Source organism: Oenanthe melanoleuca, chromosome 2 (assembly GCF_029582105.1).
Source record: "Oenanthe melanoleuca isolate GR-GAL-2019-014 chromosome 2, OMel1.0, whole genome shotgun sequence".
Taxonomy (NCBI): Eukaryota; Metazoa; Chordata; class Aves; order Passeriformes; family Muscicapidae; genus Oenanthe; species Oenanthe melanoleuca.
Genome location: NC_079335.1, coordinates 107,059,064 through 107,075,191, shown reverse-complemented (window position 1 = coordinate 107,075,191; position 16,128 = coordinate 107,059,064). Strand labels below are relative to the sequence as shown.

Below are 16,128 nucleotides of genomic sequence, written 5' to 3'. Positions count from 1 at the left end.
AGTTGCTGAAAGCTCATGGTGCAGCCCTGGACTTGGTAGGTAAATCACCCTTCAAATGTGCAAGCAAACAGGCAGAACTGTGTGTCTAATAAATTAATGGAAAACTCATTTTATTTTAAACTTCATAAAAGCCATAATTATAAATATGACAGACTTAAATGAACATACATTGCTGTGGAGTACAAGCAAATGAACAAGCTTTCTCCAGTTACTTTTTATTTAAGCTCTTCATGGATTCTGAAGTGTAACATGATGGTAGCTGCCTTCATGGGTATAAAAATAAGCCTCTGGTGTATCAAAGTATACATGATTGCTTCAGCTGCCCTGATGTGAGAATGTACAAAGCGAATGTTAACCTAGGAGCTCTACTTCTCTTTGGTATTATCAAACAATTTCAGTGTCCTTTTAGATGAAGTGATGAAAATCTCTACTGTATGTACACAAACTTAATTCTAAATAGGTGGCTATTCAAAGGCTGCAGAGATAGTGTGGTTAAGTACATAATTACTGTACAAAATAGTTACATGAAGCTTGCAGCAGGAGACTAGGACTGAACTCAGACTCACAGTCTGGGGCAGTTGGGATAGGAGCTGTTGATACCATTGATCCATGGTACTATGTCTCACTGAATGTTTGAGAACTGGGGGATGGGATCAGCCAAGGGCTAACCTGTGTCTTCCTAACAAACTGTTCTCTGTCATATGGCTCAAAAAATGCTCAACAGTACAGGGAAAAGAAAAGCTTAACTTATGGCCTGAGGTCATGTTAAAATCTAAGGATCAGTTCACTTTACAATAATTTTTCCAGACTTCAGTTGTGGAAAAAATATAAAAGTATGTATTTGACAGAAAATATTAAAGCAAATCCTAAATGCTTACATCAACATTTTTTCTTAAGAAAAAAGGGCAAGAAAGCTTTATTGTAAAATTAATCTGCCATAACCAGAATCCCTAGGCTACAATTTATATGGATATTTTGTAGTACCTCTTAAATACTTCACCTGAGTGTTCTGTCCTATGTCTGAAGGGAAATGCACAGTGATGGCATTCTGGTAGCCTATGCAGGTGCAATATTTTTGCAGAATTTGCTTTATATATATAAGATTGACACTAAGCTTAAGACCTGTGCATTAATGGGGCTCCCCATTAATGCCCATTAATCCCAATCCATTGACTAGCCCGAATGTATAAGAAATATTGGCGTATCCTGGTGGGGACAGGATCCTTTGGCCTTAATGCCTTTGCTTGGCATTAGGAAAGTGAGTGCATTTCTTACTTTTTAGTTCAGTTCAGTTTAAGTTCAGCACAGTATGGAAGCTGAGCCTTATGCTCGTTTCATGCAGCATAAGCTTTGGCACTAACTTGTGCTCAGGGGGAAAGAGAAAGAAAAACTCCTTCCTGCCGAGTCGAAACCAACCACTGAAGAACAACAACAGATTTTCCTGTAGGCAAGTCTACCAGCTTGATCTCAAACAGCAGAGAATGTGTAAGAACTCGGTGCTGAAAGCTGGCACTTCTGGCATTTGCCTTTTGTACTGCCAAAGAGAGACTCAGTTGAGACTTCCTCACTACCTCTGACTTTAGAGGTGATAAGATACATGGAGGACTCCACTGCTACTTTTTAGCCTCAGCTAAAAACTTTACAGAAGCCTGTAGGGAAAATGGGAGTTGAATGAAATTTTCATATTTTAGGGATGAAGCAGTCCTTGGCACATACTCCAAAAGCCAAGCATAATCACAAAGAACCTCACTCTTTTTTTCTCAGCTTGAGCCCATGCTATTGCCTCTGTTGCTTTATGGCAATAATCATCAGAAACTTCCCTGCAAAAGAAGGTAAGTCACTCTGTGACAGTCTTGTCATGAATTCCCTAGCCCAGATGGTCTCTGAGAGTGTTTTCCAAGGCAGGAGCTATCAGTGCCCTTTCAGCACCAGACACTTGCTAAGCAGCTGTCTGATGAAGGAAATGAAACAAAAGGTTCTACTTTCTGGAGAGGACTAATAGCAGATTTCTGTGGGAATAATTTTAGCCCACCAACATTTCTGGTGCTACTGTAGAATGTGTGTTCAGTTTCCCAATGGCCAAATGACACCTGTGATGCAAAGCAAGATTTAAATGCTACCTTTCTGCTTGGAAAACTGCCAAACCAGTGTGAACAGCAGCAAAATTTCCCATGGCTCTTTTAAAAATACCCTCTCCCCTAACTGTGAAATATTGTAATTTTGTAAAAATAACAACATTTAATCCATTTCAGGATCTGTGAAGCAGTTGGTATTAAATAAAAACTTCTCATCTTGAATCCTCTTTAGATACAATGCATACAATGCAAGATCTAGAAGAAGAGCACATAAGGGAGGCTCCTAAAAAAATAACTTTTTCTGCATTAATTCCACCTCTACTATTTTCTTAAGAAACTCTTTTATTGATGACACTAGCCGTGTGCTCAATTCCTTCACTGGCTTCAACTTACACGTTTTTCCTTATATTTTCAAAGATGTCTTCCATAATGGAATCAGCAAGTGTTGTAGGGGGAGAGAGGTTTAAATAATTCTTCCCTACATGATACATACTTATAAAAGTGATGAAAATAAAATACTGAGTTGCTGGTGGTGGGCAGTTCCCCATCTCTGTACCAGGAACTGAGACTACCCTCAGTCAATACAGTGGATCTTACAGGGGCTCTTCAGGTGAAAACTTTTCATAGCTGCTTGAGGAAGGCTGTGCTGCACTGTCTGCACTACTGCTGGATAACCTCCTGTCCTTCCTGCTCGCTGGGATCAACCTAGGTCTAGCAGATGGCAGGAAGAAAGCCACAGAACCTCCTGCTGTATTATGTACTGAAGTCATACAGAGATGAAGTAACAGCTCTCAAAGTAACATGAGGACGTAACATGAGCAAAGCATTTGCTTTGCTTTTAGAAATAGCTAAAGCTGGAATCTTCCTTTTCCTTTACTCCTATATACATATTCCAGATAAGATGGTATGTGGAATACAGTTGGCTCAGCAGTAGTACATTTACATTTAGATGCAAGAACCAGTTCAGTGCTGAAAACATTATAGATAGCAGCACAAATATGTAAAAAAATCTATTTGGTCCTGAGACTGAATAAGCAGAATACACAAGAATATTTTTTTCTTACATGTTTACTTTTAAGAATAGAATCTTTAGCTCATATACCTTGTATGTTGGGAGGAGAGAATTTCAATATTAGTTTTTCTTGTAACTCACTAGACTTTGATTCAAAGTGTGGAAAAACTGCAATAAATTGAGTTTTGCTGGTTCATTTGAATATATGCATTTTAGCCTATTCCCAAGCCTGTTGAACAGTGTTCACTCCTGGACCATAGCAGCAAACTCAAAGCTTACTGCCTGCCACAATTAACTGGCAATTTGTGATTCCATGCTTTTGGCTACAACTCAGGATGTAATTTTCTTTTGTGCATGTGTAGTAAGCATTCTTCACCTGTTTGTTGGACAAACCAAAACCATCTCCTTAAACAGCACTGCACAGTTCTGTCTCTTCACTGCAGCTGTGACACCTTTAGAGGAGTAGTACTGTTAAAATCTAAGAAAAAAGGGCCCTCTTGTTGAGGCAGGAATGTGGTGGGGATAATGTTGTAAACTCCAGCAAATGTGTTCTCCACTTCCAAGTAGCAAAATCCACACCTATGATAAAGAAAACTACCTGTTAGGAATGGGATCCAAAGTATGTTTCAAACCTCTATACAGACTTCATTAAGTGTTACCTGTAGTCACCACTGCTTTTTTTATGAAAGCCATAGGAACCAGGATCTCCCACTGTTGAAACGGTGACAAGTTCAAAACCAACGCTGTATTGCCTGCAAGTGACATGACAGACTTGCTTTAGATATTTGGGTCATCAGGATTACCATGAAGAGGGCTAGATATTAAAAACTATACAGTATAACTGAAAGGACATCTGAAAGTTTTGTCATCTTTGTGACAAAAATGTTAAGTCAAATTTACCATGACATGAATATAGCATTTGGAGAAAGACAGAATTCAATTGAGGTCTAGAACTAGGGAAAATGCCTGCTAGAAGCCTGCCTGTGCACTCAAGCAGAATTCAAGTAGTTAAGCTTGTGACACACTCCTGTTCCACATGGCAGAGATCCTGGGGTGTGATCAGATTGCTATCAGAGGACTCGGAGTCAGTGATCTCAGCCGAATTTCTCATGTTGCAATAAAACTTGGGACACTTTGTCTGCTCCAGTTAATGCATGTGTCAGGGCACCATTGCCCCTGTCCTTCAAATTACCCAAAGATGATGTGCAAGTGCAGGAAAAAATGCATACAAAGAACTGCTCAATTCACTGAACCGTGCAGCCACACCTCTCCCTTCAATTCATGAGAAGGAGTTTCCTCACAGAGGGGAGGCTCACTGTACAGCTTTGCAAAGGATAAACACTTGACTCCAGGTCAGGAGATGTTGCTGTTCTGAAGTGCTGAATACTGGTTTTTTGAGGTAATCATTAATTGTGCCAAAGGAATTTGGCCTGCATAAGTCTACTTTATAGGACATAGACATCCAGCACGTCTCCTGGCCAGCTAGTGGCAGAGTAAATGCACTTTTGTTTGAGAGCTGTAAGGGTTTACTATCTTGCATATTAGCACTACTACAAAATAAAATGAATTATGATCATTCTTTTAAGAAGATGTCCTTTATACCTTCTTCCCTAGCTCTGCTTAGACCCCAAAACTAAAGAGAAAGGAAGGCTGCTGCTTTCCTCATAGGTCAAGGTTTTCCCTGAGTAGTGAATGTGTAGATTTAAAACACTAATGGTGGTAAAGACAAACACATAAATAGTACTAAATCTGAGTCAACTCCCACACCTTGTCTTCTGGATTTTCCACAAGCTTCCCACCCTCCCTAAGGGGATACTGACAAAGCTTTATCTTCGGCATGCAATGCCTTCACTGTATTGATACACAATTATTTTCTACAAACCTCGGCCCCCGTAGTTCAATTAGCAGTGGTCCATTCTTGTCTAGCTGGAATTGATAAATGGGGTTATTTTTGTAGGTGTCTCTGAAGTTTCCACATCCTCCAGCACTATGACCTTTCCACTGTCCATTAACCTGAAAGAAGTCAAAAGTACAGAAAACAAATTCTGAGGATTTGTTTTGCTCATATATACACACAAACAAGACTAGAGGGTCCTCTCACATTAGAGGTTACTGACTTTAGTGACCTCTTCTAATTTATAAACTGAGGAGGATGGGGTTAAGCGTGCACAATCTTGTGCAGTTCCCCATTCCCCTCGATCAAAGCCTTACATCCCTGAGACACGTAGTGTATTTTTCCAGCTTACATTAAACAAGCACTGAGTGACTTCTGACTGTGACAAACTGCAGTAACAGAAGACCCTCATTGCCATCTATCCCATGCCTACAAGACTACACAGGTGATTTTTTTTGTCCTCAGATACTCCTCCATTGGGTTAAATGAGAAACAGCAGCGATACAAGCAGTACAACACTAACAGTGTTGCAATATTTGCTTTCAAAGATCTCTGCCTCCAGCCCTGTCCATCACCTCTATGCACTCTGAGAACCAGCACTGCTGTGAAAGATAACCATAAGTACAGACTCTGCAAGGATAAAGACACACTAGAGGAAAAATGCTGCTCAGACTATGAGAAGCAGGCCATCTGTTTCCAAGTTCCTCTTGCTAGTCATTAAACTGAAAGGTTAGACTTGTAAGACATGCCAGGCATTCCCACAGATTTATAGCTGAGATCCATCTCTTCTGTTTCTTCTCTCCTGACTGTCAAATCAGCAAGGGGCAGTATTTTCCCTTGTGATTTAATTTCTTCACTCAGGGCCCAAGCCCCTCAAACATGGTAAGTACAGAAGCAAGAGGATTTTCTCCCCCTACCATGCTGCTACCCAGGAACCTAAAACTGCTGTGTGCTATGGAGCTTTCTAGCTCTTTTCCACTTCTGCTACACTTAATTTCCAGGAATCATATCAGGGCTTGGTGAGCTCCAGAGGTGACTACTTGAGTGCAGTATAGGACATCTAACAGAACTTGTTTTTACTGCTAAACTGCAAATTAGTTCTCTGCTTGCTTTTGAGTGTGATGACTGCTAAGCAATCACCAAATAGGCATTAAATACAAGCAACTAACTTTTTGTATTCAATCCTGAACACAGAACTGGCCTTGGATAGATAGAACCTACCTTTTGTGGGTTTTTTTTTTTTTGAATACTAAACAGACATGTTCAAATAATAACAGGATTTTTCTACATACTTAATTCTCTTTTCAAACATATTACAACATAAAATGGATGTTCCTCCTCAAGCAGGCTTTTCATCTTGAATGTGCTTTTGACCTCTTAAAGTACTTCCTCAAAGTAAGCCCAATTTTTAATAGCTATATAGGACAACAGCTTTTTGGAGAACCGAACAAATCATCTTTCTGTTCCCAAGAATCTCTCTAGTCACTCACCATTCTTTAGAACAGACTTCAAATATTGTTCCAGAAATAACAGCTGGTATGGAACATTGTCTGAACTGGGGAGCCAAGCTGCAAGCCAGCATGTCCCCCTGACCACAAAGTAATACAATCCTGGGTTTCAGGCAAGCGTCCTAGAAAATGGACTGTTCCACTGTGGCTCAAACTCCCTTGTTTCTCTCTACCTGAACAAGTTACTGTTTGGACAGAAGACTTCTGACTAGAATAGAATTCTCCAGGGTATGCATGGTAGGTACAGAGCTAGAGTTAACAGCTGCTGGTTTATTCTTTCCTGAGGATTAAACTGCTAAAACATGAAAATACATGCAAGTTACTTTATCCTGTGAGCTCTTGGCTATATTTACACTTCAGCTGAAGGTGTAACTGCAGCTCATGTTGACAGCTGAAATATGAACAGCAGCTGGCTCCAAAACAACTGCCTGAGCTTCTGCCTTAGTTTCAGCCAAGTTTTTCACTCTCCTCCCATTCCTATAATCTCAGGGAGATTCTACAGGAAATGTACAATGGATATACTTACTTGATCCTGTCTGGGAGTGCTTATTCCAATTGTTACAGACCCTTGAGGTATCTTTGCAAAATTGAGGAACAGTATCGTGTTGTGATACTGCCATCTTAAGTTTGTTTCTTATGGTCTTGCTACTGGTGCCTTTGGTTTGGCATTGCTGATTTTGTCCCATCATGCCAAGAGTTTTTCTAAGAAAATCATGCAATTCTCCCAAGGGGAAATGAGCAATACTTCTGGAGGGTTTTCACTCTGCACCATTACTAGCACAACCTGATTTCTGCAGAGTGATGACTTATTAGGGTATGGGTTGTTGTTCCAAAGGCCAGTCTGTTCTACAAAGGCTTTGCAGCACGTCTGCAGTGGCACAGCTGCAACAATACACTCTGTGGTGGAGGTGGGCCAGAAGTATCAAAGTGTATTTTAAAACCCTGTACATCTCAGATGTACAAAGCCAAACCAGTGACCCATTAAAAAAAAAAAAAGGTTTCTTTACCCGTTTGGAAATGGTGTAAGGTGTAGGAATCTTGGAAAAGGTGAACTTGCACAAGGAATACACCTGTGTTGTAAAAGAAGCAGCAGGTCACTCAACATTCATATTGCACTCTTCAAATGAAATCATGACAAATTAACAGAAAGCAGAATTGATTACACAATGTTTTTAGATACTTGTTCACTACATGCTTGTATTACCCATCAGATGACCCTGTGTTAAACTCAAAATTCAGGATTGTGCTGGGACTAAGACTTAGTTCTACTTAATTTTTCTTAACAACCCCACCCCCCTCCCAAAAAAAAAAAAAACAACCAGAAAACCCCAACCAACAAAACAAGCAAAATGGAAACAATCTGCATTTTACTCTATTTTCAGTGAAAAAAAAATCTAGCATTGATCATTATGTGGCTAGGCAGCTAAGAGAAAAATGCAAATCCTAAGTCAAGACCTAGACAAGTCAAAAATCTTTAAATCTTAACCAGAACCTAAAGTAGGTTGATTTTGGATACATAGAGAGACAGTGATCTGCCTTTAGATACTTTTTTATTTTAGGAAATAAGAGTATTTTTCCCTGATTTTGTTACTAAAACCATACTAATATCTTAACTGCAGGTGGAGAACGTTACCAAACACTTGATCCATTGGTTCTGCTCCATCATTCATAGCTTCCCTCCCCAAAATAGCAATATTGATTTAGAAATACCCTTTTTATCAATTTTAAAAACAGGACATTTTACAGTTTAATTCCTTACACTCATTATGGAACAACAGCACATACCCTGACAGTGTAATGGATGGTGTTTTGTTTCTCATATTGGGACACCACCAAGGTGAATGTATGGGAACCTGGAGAGGTCAGCTTTATCTTGGTCAGATAATGAGGACTGTTGATCCGAATACCATCAATATAAGGAGGAGGATCAGCTGAAAAAGAAGATGAACATTTTTCCCTGACCAAAAAATCCCCCAGCTTGGTAAACTTCTAAGATTAGACTAAACAGACCCGAGTGCTCTGAACAGATGAGAGCCTCAAGATTTACCCATAAAAAGGCGTCTTAACATCAACTACTGTTTTCAGTAGAGGTACATCACACATGACAAGACACAAATTCTGTGCTTGAAAATACAGTTTAAATCCCAAGACTTGCAAGGACTGCTTATCCATCTCCCACCAGTGTCACTACTCAAAGAAGACTACTGTAAATATGTTGAAATATCAAGAGAAAGATAAAGAATATTTAAGCACTCTTTGAAAATCTCTGAAGTGTCTGCTCTTTCTTCATTAGCTGGACAGTTCCAGAATGCCAGCTGTCAAAATCTTTGGCCACCTCGTAAACAATACTTCAAAACATATTAATTCCTTTAACTAAATCACACATGCTTTCTCTCCCTCTCTCTTCAAATCCCTGTGATCACTACACAGATGCAGTTGCATCCCAATACGAACACACATGTGGTACTTTAAAAGATCCCAAATGTTTGCTTTTACAATTAGACAGTGTAATTTGTTATTTGGCCTCTAATTGGTTCTTTGCAGGCTTCTTTTAATTTCAGTGAAGCAGGACCAACTCCAGCCAATTACTTCAATAGGCCCTGGATCAGGTTCTTTTATTTTCTTCCACAAAGCAACATGAGAGGGGAAAGGATTAATATAAAACAATAAGAAGCTTAGGAATGGGAAATCTCGGCCTTGCTGCCAAAGGATTAAGCTGCTTTGTTCTCATCTCATTTTAACAGATGGTTAAAAATAGTACTGCAGCTTGACCAATCTATTTCCATGGAAAAAGGTTTTAAACAAGTTTGAGCTCATGATATCAGAAGTTTTTAAAAGAGTTTGTGTAGCAAGACAAAACATATGAATCATTCAGTTTTTGCTACGGTCTTGCTAGGCTGTCTCTTTTGAGCACAATTGAACAATTCTCTCTGCTATACAATTGTCCTTGGGTTTGCTCACTTAAGAGCCTTTTCAGTGAGACACACGTGCAAAATAAGCACTGCTACAACTACCAGGAACACCACAAGCAACTTGGGCATCTGCTTCTCCTCACAGAGAAGCTCTTGCAAAAACAGATGATGATTTGGTCAGGTGTCAACAGATCTGTCCACAGAAAGACTTGGGTTCTAGGGGAATCTTGGATTCTGGGGAATTGGTCAGCAGAGTTAACTGGAAAAGATCAGATGTAAACAATGCAATGCTTATTAGCCATTCCAATAGAAAAAGTCCCACAAATTCTACTCTTTGGTGAAAAAAAGCTTTAAACTCTACTAAGGGAGTTGTTGCATGAGCAGCTACCTGAATGCAAACCTGGTTCTAAAAAGGTTCCTATCTGTAAAAGCAACAGGCCAAATCCCAGTTTTTTTTAGGATGCACCTCCACTGCATAGTTCCAAGAAATATTTTTAGCAATCTCTTACTTAACAGAAAGAATAAATAAAAATATGATCTTATTAGCTCCACCTTAAAGTTTCAGTCTATCCATTCAACCTGGACATTTACCTTTACACAGATCTGCTATCTCTCTTGAAATAAAGCATATTTGGCTACTTCACAGCTACAGCAAAACTTTTTTTCTCAAGGTGAAAATAATCTGACATATAATGACCAAGAGTGAGATCTAGATAAAATTTAAGCATCTTGAACATTCCATACCTGATTCTTGGAAATCTCCTGCAGTGTTCACCTATATTTCATAGTCTTGCTTAGGTACTTTACTAAGCCAAGTTCATGGGACAATTGACCCTGATTATTTTAATTTTGTGGAAGCTGTAGACCTTTAAATAATTTCACAAATGCAGGAAATAATTATGCTATCAGAGAAATTAGCAAATAACATCTGTTCCTCTAAGTATTAACTACTGGCACTGAAAAATAAACAGAAAAATAAAGAAAATGTTGCATCAAAGTAAGTGTCAGCAGAACTCTGTAGACCTATTAAGAGTGTATACAGTATGTGTAGGATGGCATATTCCTTCAGTGTAGACTTTAAATAGGATCAAACAGAGCAAAACAATGATTTCAGAAGACTGACCTCTTAATGAGGCATTTAGTTTTAAAGCAAAAAATGCCTTTCCTCTCCTCAAAATTCTGTGTGCTTCTTCATTTATTTATAAAATCAGCTACTTGACAATTAAGGTACACTAACCTGGATAATAAACTTTTTTGCCATCACTCTTATATACAACCATTGTAATGAATTCCCGATTGTGTGCAAAGTCATCCTATAAAAACAAAACCACAAAAAATCACAAATCAGAGTCGTGCAATTCTGTGAAACATCATGAATGCTTAATCAGAGTCAAGTACACATTCTACCATCCCTTTTGATTATCACACAATACGATCTGATATTTGTATTTATTGGGATACCCAACAGAATTATTTTTCAAATGCCTGAAGTAAACAAAAATCCACTGATTTAACTTATTCAGGCCCCAGGATTCAAAGTTACTTCAGAACCTTTATGGTGGAATAGAATCACTTAGCTCAAATTTTACTCTGTTTCAATTAGAGGTGCATGTACCTGCTGAATTAAAAAAGTCTGGCACACACACCTGAACACAGGCAGTAATATACCAATAAGAGAAAGCCATACAGAAAGATGTATACAGGAGCTGAGGCAGAGCTCGCAGTGCAGAACCAGCACCTTGTCAGTGATGTGCCTGCTGAGCAGGACCCAGACAGCAGCACCACCCTGTGGACACTGCACCTCCAGCTTGTACTGAGGGTTGTTGGCCAGGCTGTAGGCATCCTTCACCGGGCCCTGCTTTGCATCCCACGTACTGAAAGTGACAGACACGTTATTAGACCGGTAAGAAACTCATTTGTGCTTTGAAACAAACTTCAAATCCTACACATATGCAGGGCGTAATATTATCAGTAACAAGTTACCAAAGACTAGTTTTCTGCTAGAATCTGTGGCAGTGGTTACATAACACAGTCACATCAGAAACGTTATCTTAGAACCTTGCTTTATAAAGGAGTTCATCACAATACATGTATGATAATAAAAAAATGCTGAATACAAACAGCCTGGCTGGTGACTGCAACCACAGTAAAAAGAAAAAAAAAAAGCACAGAAAAAGCTGAACCATTTAAGCAGTCTGGGCTACACAACCATAGCCATGGTTGCACACATCAATATTAAATCAAAAACACCTATATTTTTGTAACTGTAGAAATCTATCTATCCATCTGTCTATCTATCTATCTATCTGCCTGCCATGGTTGGTTTCAAAAGCTTGCCAAATTTCTTCCTCATTTGTTTTTTTCCTGAGGCTTTTTTTTTTTTTATTTGCCCTGTTTCACGCTTGGAAGGATGCCCTGCAGGAAGTGTTAAAGATCTTTGAGGTGGCTACTGCAGAATATGCCTGCTGCCTCGTGAAGTGTCTAGACAAGAAAAATACCGTGAGAAAAAACAGAAAGTGCTGATGACTGAACACAAAATGTGGCACACTGGAAACAGAAGTCCTAAGTCTCCTTGTCCCTCTCACCTTTGTAAAACTGAACAGCATGTGTGGAATGTTGCATTAAAAAAGCTTCAGATTATCACTGTTGTTACTCTGCATTTCATGGCAACTGCCACTGTGCTAAGGATTTTCCCTACACAGAGGGAAGACAATCACTGATAATGTAAGGACAGACAGACCAGGAGGTGAGCTCTGATATTAGCATACACATTATCTCATCTTGCTACATCACCACAGTATATTTTGGAAGTAATTGGAGAGCAAGAATGGAAGGAACCTTTACAGATAAACTCAGCAGTCACACTGTGGATGAAGGAGCTTGTGCAGAGCTAACACATGCAGGGACAGTGTGGAAGCAGTGGCAAAGTGCAGTCTGGTGGAGTGGAAAAGTATAGAAACCCTTGCTTTCCAAAACTGAGACACAGATACACATAATTATCCTCAAACCGGGAGACAAAACCCCTGAATATAATGGAAATTTGGTAAGAGACATGTATCACATTCAGAAAACAAATCAGCAGGCAAGGAAGATTATTTATGATAACCACATCTGCTAAAACCCAGAACTGGTTAATCTACCCTGATGTCAGTGAACACACCCTGTAAAGACAACACACTCTGTACAGCCAACTTGCAAGTGGCCAGAAAAATGAATTCCAAATAATAATTAGGTCACTTAAGCATTGTCTGGGCACTGCTTAGAGATGGACTGCGCAAAAATCTGATTTTTATTCTGATAGGGAGATGTGGGACTGATGTCAGAATCTGGTTTCACAACCATAGTTCCACAGCAACATCACAAGGGTCACTGAGCTCCACTGATGTTACAGAAGTAGTCATAAACAAAGCCTGGGCTGAGAAAGTGTAAAGCCAGGCTCAAAAGAACAGGGCTGAAATTCAAGCCCCTAGCTGTAACCTGGAAGAATGGAAGGAAGGAAACATCAGAACACTTACTGAGATTTTGAAACAAAAATTTTATCTTTTGGACCAACCTGTGAATGCATGTAGATTCTTTAAAAAGACTTGGGTTCCAACTCAAATAAATAACATCATAGTACTGGCACAGGTCCTCCCAGGAAATCCAGAAAATGCCTGAAAAGGAAATGCTGTTATTATTTTTCTACCCAGATACCTTGATTTTACCTGGTTTTTTAAAAGTCTCTTTCTGAGCAAATGATATAACTTATATAAGCCAACACTTCTGCAAAATGTAGTAGTAATATCTACATTGCCTAAATTGCTAAATTTAAAATTGCCCCCCAAACCAAGTTAAAGCAAGAAAAACACAAGTTAGCCTCTGCTTATAATCAGGGACTTTCTGAACCTGTCAGAATGCTTTTCCATTCTCAAGCACTAAGCAGAAGGTATGAGAAAATATGCTATTTTGAAAGAGACATCATTAGGTGATTCTGACCTGATTTCCCCTTTCCTAGGTTTCTGAAAACACAAAAATAAAATACACAGTCAAACAGGTTCCTGCAATTCCTACTTCAGCAGTCATCCAGCACAATTGAGTATCCAACACGAGTATGTTTAAATGTATTTCCAAGATACTTCATCCAACACCTATGTCACTTGTTTTTGCACCCTAAATTTGCTTTATCTTTGCAACATTCTCATGCATTTGTTCTAATTCTCCATAGCTCCCTAAATTGCAACTCCAGCCAACAGTAATACCTGCAAGCCAACAAATTCCTAGTAGAATGAACTTTTAAAATGGTAGCAGCCTTATAAATAATGTGTCTGACATAGGCAGTTGCAGACCTTGCAGCACTAAGAATCAGTCATAATGACTACACAAAAAGAAGACCAAAGTATAAATCCAATTAGAAGGAATAACTCCATTAGAATTACTAATGTAATTTCACATAAAATTTTAACAAGTAGACACTACAAATTACTTACTAAATGAATTGGTAAATAAATAACAACCTATTATCTCATAACTGTCACAAATCCAGGGCTGCTATTTTTATGTTTGAATCAAAAGTTTTCATCAGGCATTTGAACGAGGCTTATCAATACATGCTATAATCTAATGGATTTGGAGGCATAGTGTTGTAAAAACAATGGTACTGAACAAAAGCACTCCCTCAGAGATTTGCAGACAGCAACTAGGACACAGTAAAAAGCAGAAACATCTTTATGACAGTAAAATGTAGCTGATGCAGCAGAAAGACTGATTTAAATACTGATTACAGTAAGCATGTTGATACATATTTGAAAATATTGGGGAGGAAAAAAACCACAAAAAGTCCATTCACGTATTAAAAAGCAGCATTACACAGCTTATTGCCAGAATGTTTTCTTTGCACTGAACTCCCACATACTGAGACAGCATTTAGCCAAGGAGGTAGCCTTGTCAATGAATTTGAGATTCATATTTAACAGTCTAGATTACTTAAACTCCAGACAAACCTGAAATGACAGATTTAAATATACAAATACTTCCTAAACTTTAGTTTCTAGTATTTGTTTTACTCTCCTTGTGCTTAAGCATTCCTTTCTACCTTTCTGCAGAGATACACCATAAAGATCTATACTATTTGAAAAGATAATGACTTTAAAAACCTTTTTACCATTGTCTATTTTCTGAGCTGTTCTGGGATCAAAGTTCAAGTATTTTTGTAAATCTGGGGTCCAGTTTCTTGTGTCATTTTCACTGTATCGTCCCTTCCAACGTAAGTGGCTCCAGGGATTTTTTAGCTGAAGAAATCGAAGTCCCTAAAAAAAACCCACAAAGTAAAACTGTCAATTCATCTTGTCATGGTAGTTTTTACATATTGAAAGTGGCTTTTATATGGATCATGAAAACACAGAGTCATTAAGTTTTCTGAAATTTCCCAGTGGAGTCCAAGACAAAATTAAATATATTAGCTCTTAGAGCAAAAAATTCAGTAGCAACCCATCTAGAGTAAACCTAGAAACACATGTAGGTTTCAAACAGGAGTTTGAAAACACCTTCAGTTTCATTTGATACCTTATATTCTCGTATATCCAAGACTGCATATGCATGGGTTGGAACTAAACCCCACTTTTCTCCTTCCTCTTCAGACATCACCCCTGTTGCTGTTGTGATGAGAACATCTCCCTTGTGAAATCTGTTCAGAAACAGGAAAAAATAGCTTAATTAAATCTCACAAGTTGCAATCTAACATTTACCAGACACCACAATAGCATGTTTGTACACTGCCCATTAGCATGACCCTGCTTCACAAAACCAGGGGTTTTTGTCAGCAGAAATCACTCCTGATAAAACTTTGAGAAAGTGGAAATATTTTTCTTTCAGAATTAAGTATACAGTTTAAATTAAAAAAATATTATTTTAATATAATTTCATATTTTCATAAACAAAATTCAGCATTTATCAACCTCAAGCTCAGCCCGTGTCACTTCTAAAATACTCTTCACAGATCCACAGCTGAGCACAAACTGGTTTCTTCACCACTTAGTCAATGACTGCATACAGTAAATTATCAAGTCTGTCACACCCACAGGATTCTAAAGAATGAGAAGTTCATGCTTCTATACTTTTGCAGGTGTTTATACTCTAGTTTAGTGTTCTGAACAGCAGTTGTTAATTTTGGAACACTTAGAGTTGTGAAAACATACTAACATGTTTCCAGCCCACGCTAGAAATCCAAGTACATACTCAGTGTCCCTAGATAGATTACATGATCACTGGACTATATGGATTAACACATTTTCCTCTAGCACAGTGAGCAACAGCAATGCTCCAATGACTAGATCCCATCCTAACTTCAGTCACACCTTCAAATTACAACAGCAGAACATCTGAAAAACTGCTGACAGCTCTGAGAGCTCCTAAGCAACTGAAAAAGCACTCTCTTATCGTGGATGCAGGTGTTTCAGTCAATAGAATAACCTCCTTCTACTGCATTGAAATACATAAGACACTGGCTGTACAAAACCTTTTTGAAAGAAATCAAAGTACTTGGTATACCTGGCATTTATAATTTACAGCTGTATCTTTCAACATAAGCAAAATAATAGAATCATTTAGTTTGGACTTTTAAGACCATCAAATCCAACTGATATGGCAGGTCTGAAAACCAGGATTGCAGTTTTGACAGACTTTTGCTGCTCCTCCAGGAGATTTACTGATGGGGCATAATCTTGTGATATGATTAGGAATACTGTATTAT

At 38.5% G+C, this 16,128-nt stretch overlaps 1 protein-coding gene across 3 annotated transcripts in view; it reads right to left on the bottom strand.

Annotated features, from left to right (window-relative positions):
- Positions 1-84: 84 nt before the first annotated feature.
- Positions 85-16,128, bottom strand: part of CAPN7 (calpain 7) — a 31,782-nt gene continuing 15,738 nt past the window's right edge. For 2 of the 3 annotated variants that reach the window (XM_056482918.1, XM_056482919.1), the window contains 10 exons: positions 14,943-15,063; positions 14,542-14,686; positions 12,955-13,054; positions 11,140-11,275; positions 10,639-10,714; positions 8,275-8,420; positions 7,497-7,559; positions 4,970-5,100; positions 3,747-3,839; positions 85-3,666 (listed from right to left, as the gene is read on the bottom strand). In XM_056482918.1, coding sequence (XP_056338893.1) covers positions 3,522-3,666; positions 3,747-3,839; positions 4,970-5,100; positions 7,497-7,559; positions 8,275-8,420; positions 10,639-10,714; positions 11,140-11,275; positions 12,955-13,054; positions 14,542-14,686; positions 14,943-15,063 — 1,156 coding nt within the window. In that variant the 3' untranslated portion in view covers positions 85-3,521. The remainder of the gene's footprint in view (positions 3,667-3,746; positions 3,840-4,969; positions 5,101-7,496; positions 7,560-8,274; positions 8,421-10,638; positions 10,715-11,139; positions 11,276-12,954; positions 13,055-14,541; positions 14,687-14,942; positions 15,064-16,128) is intronic. The other variant, XM_056482920.1, reaches the window with a different exon arrangement.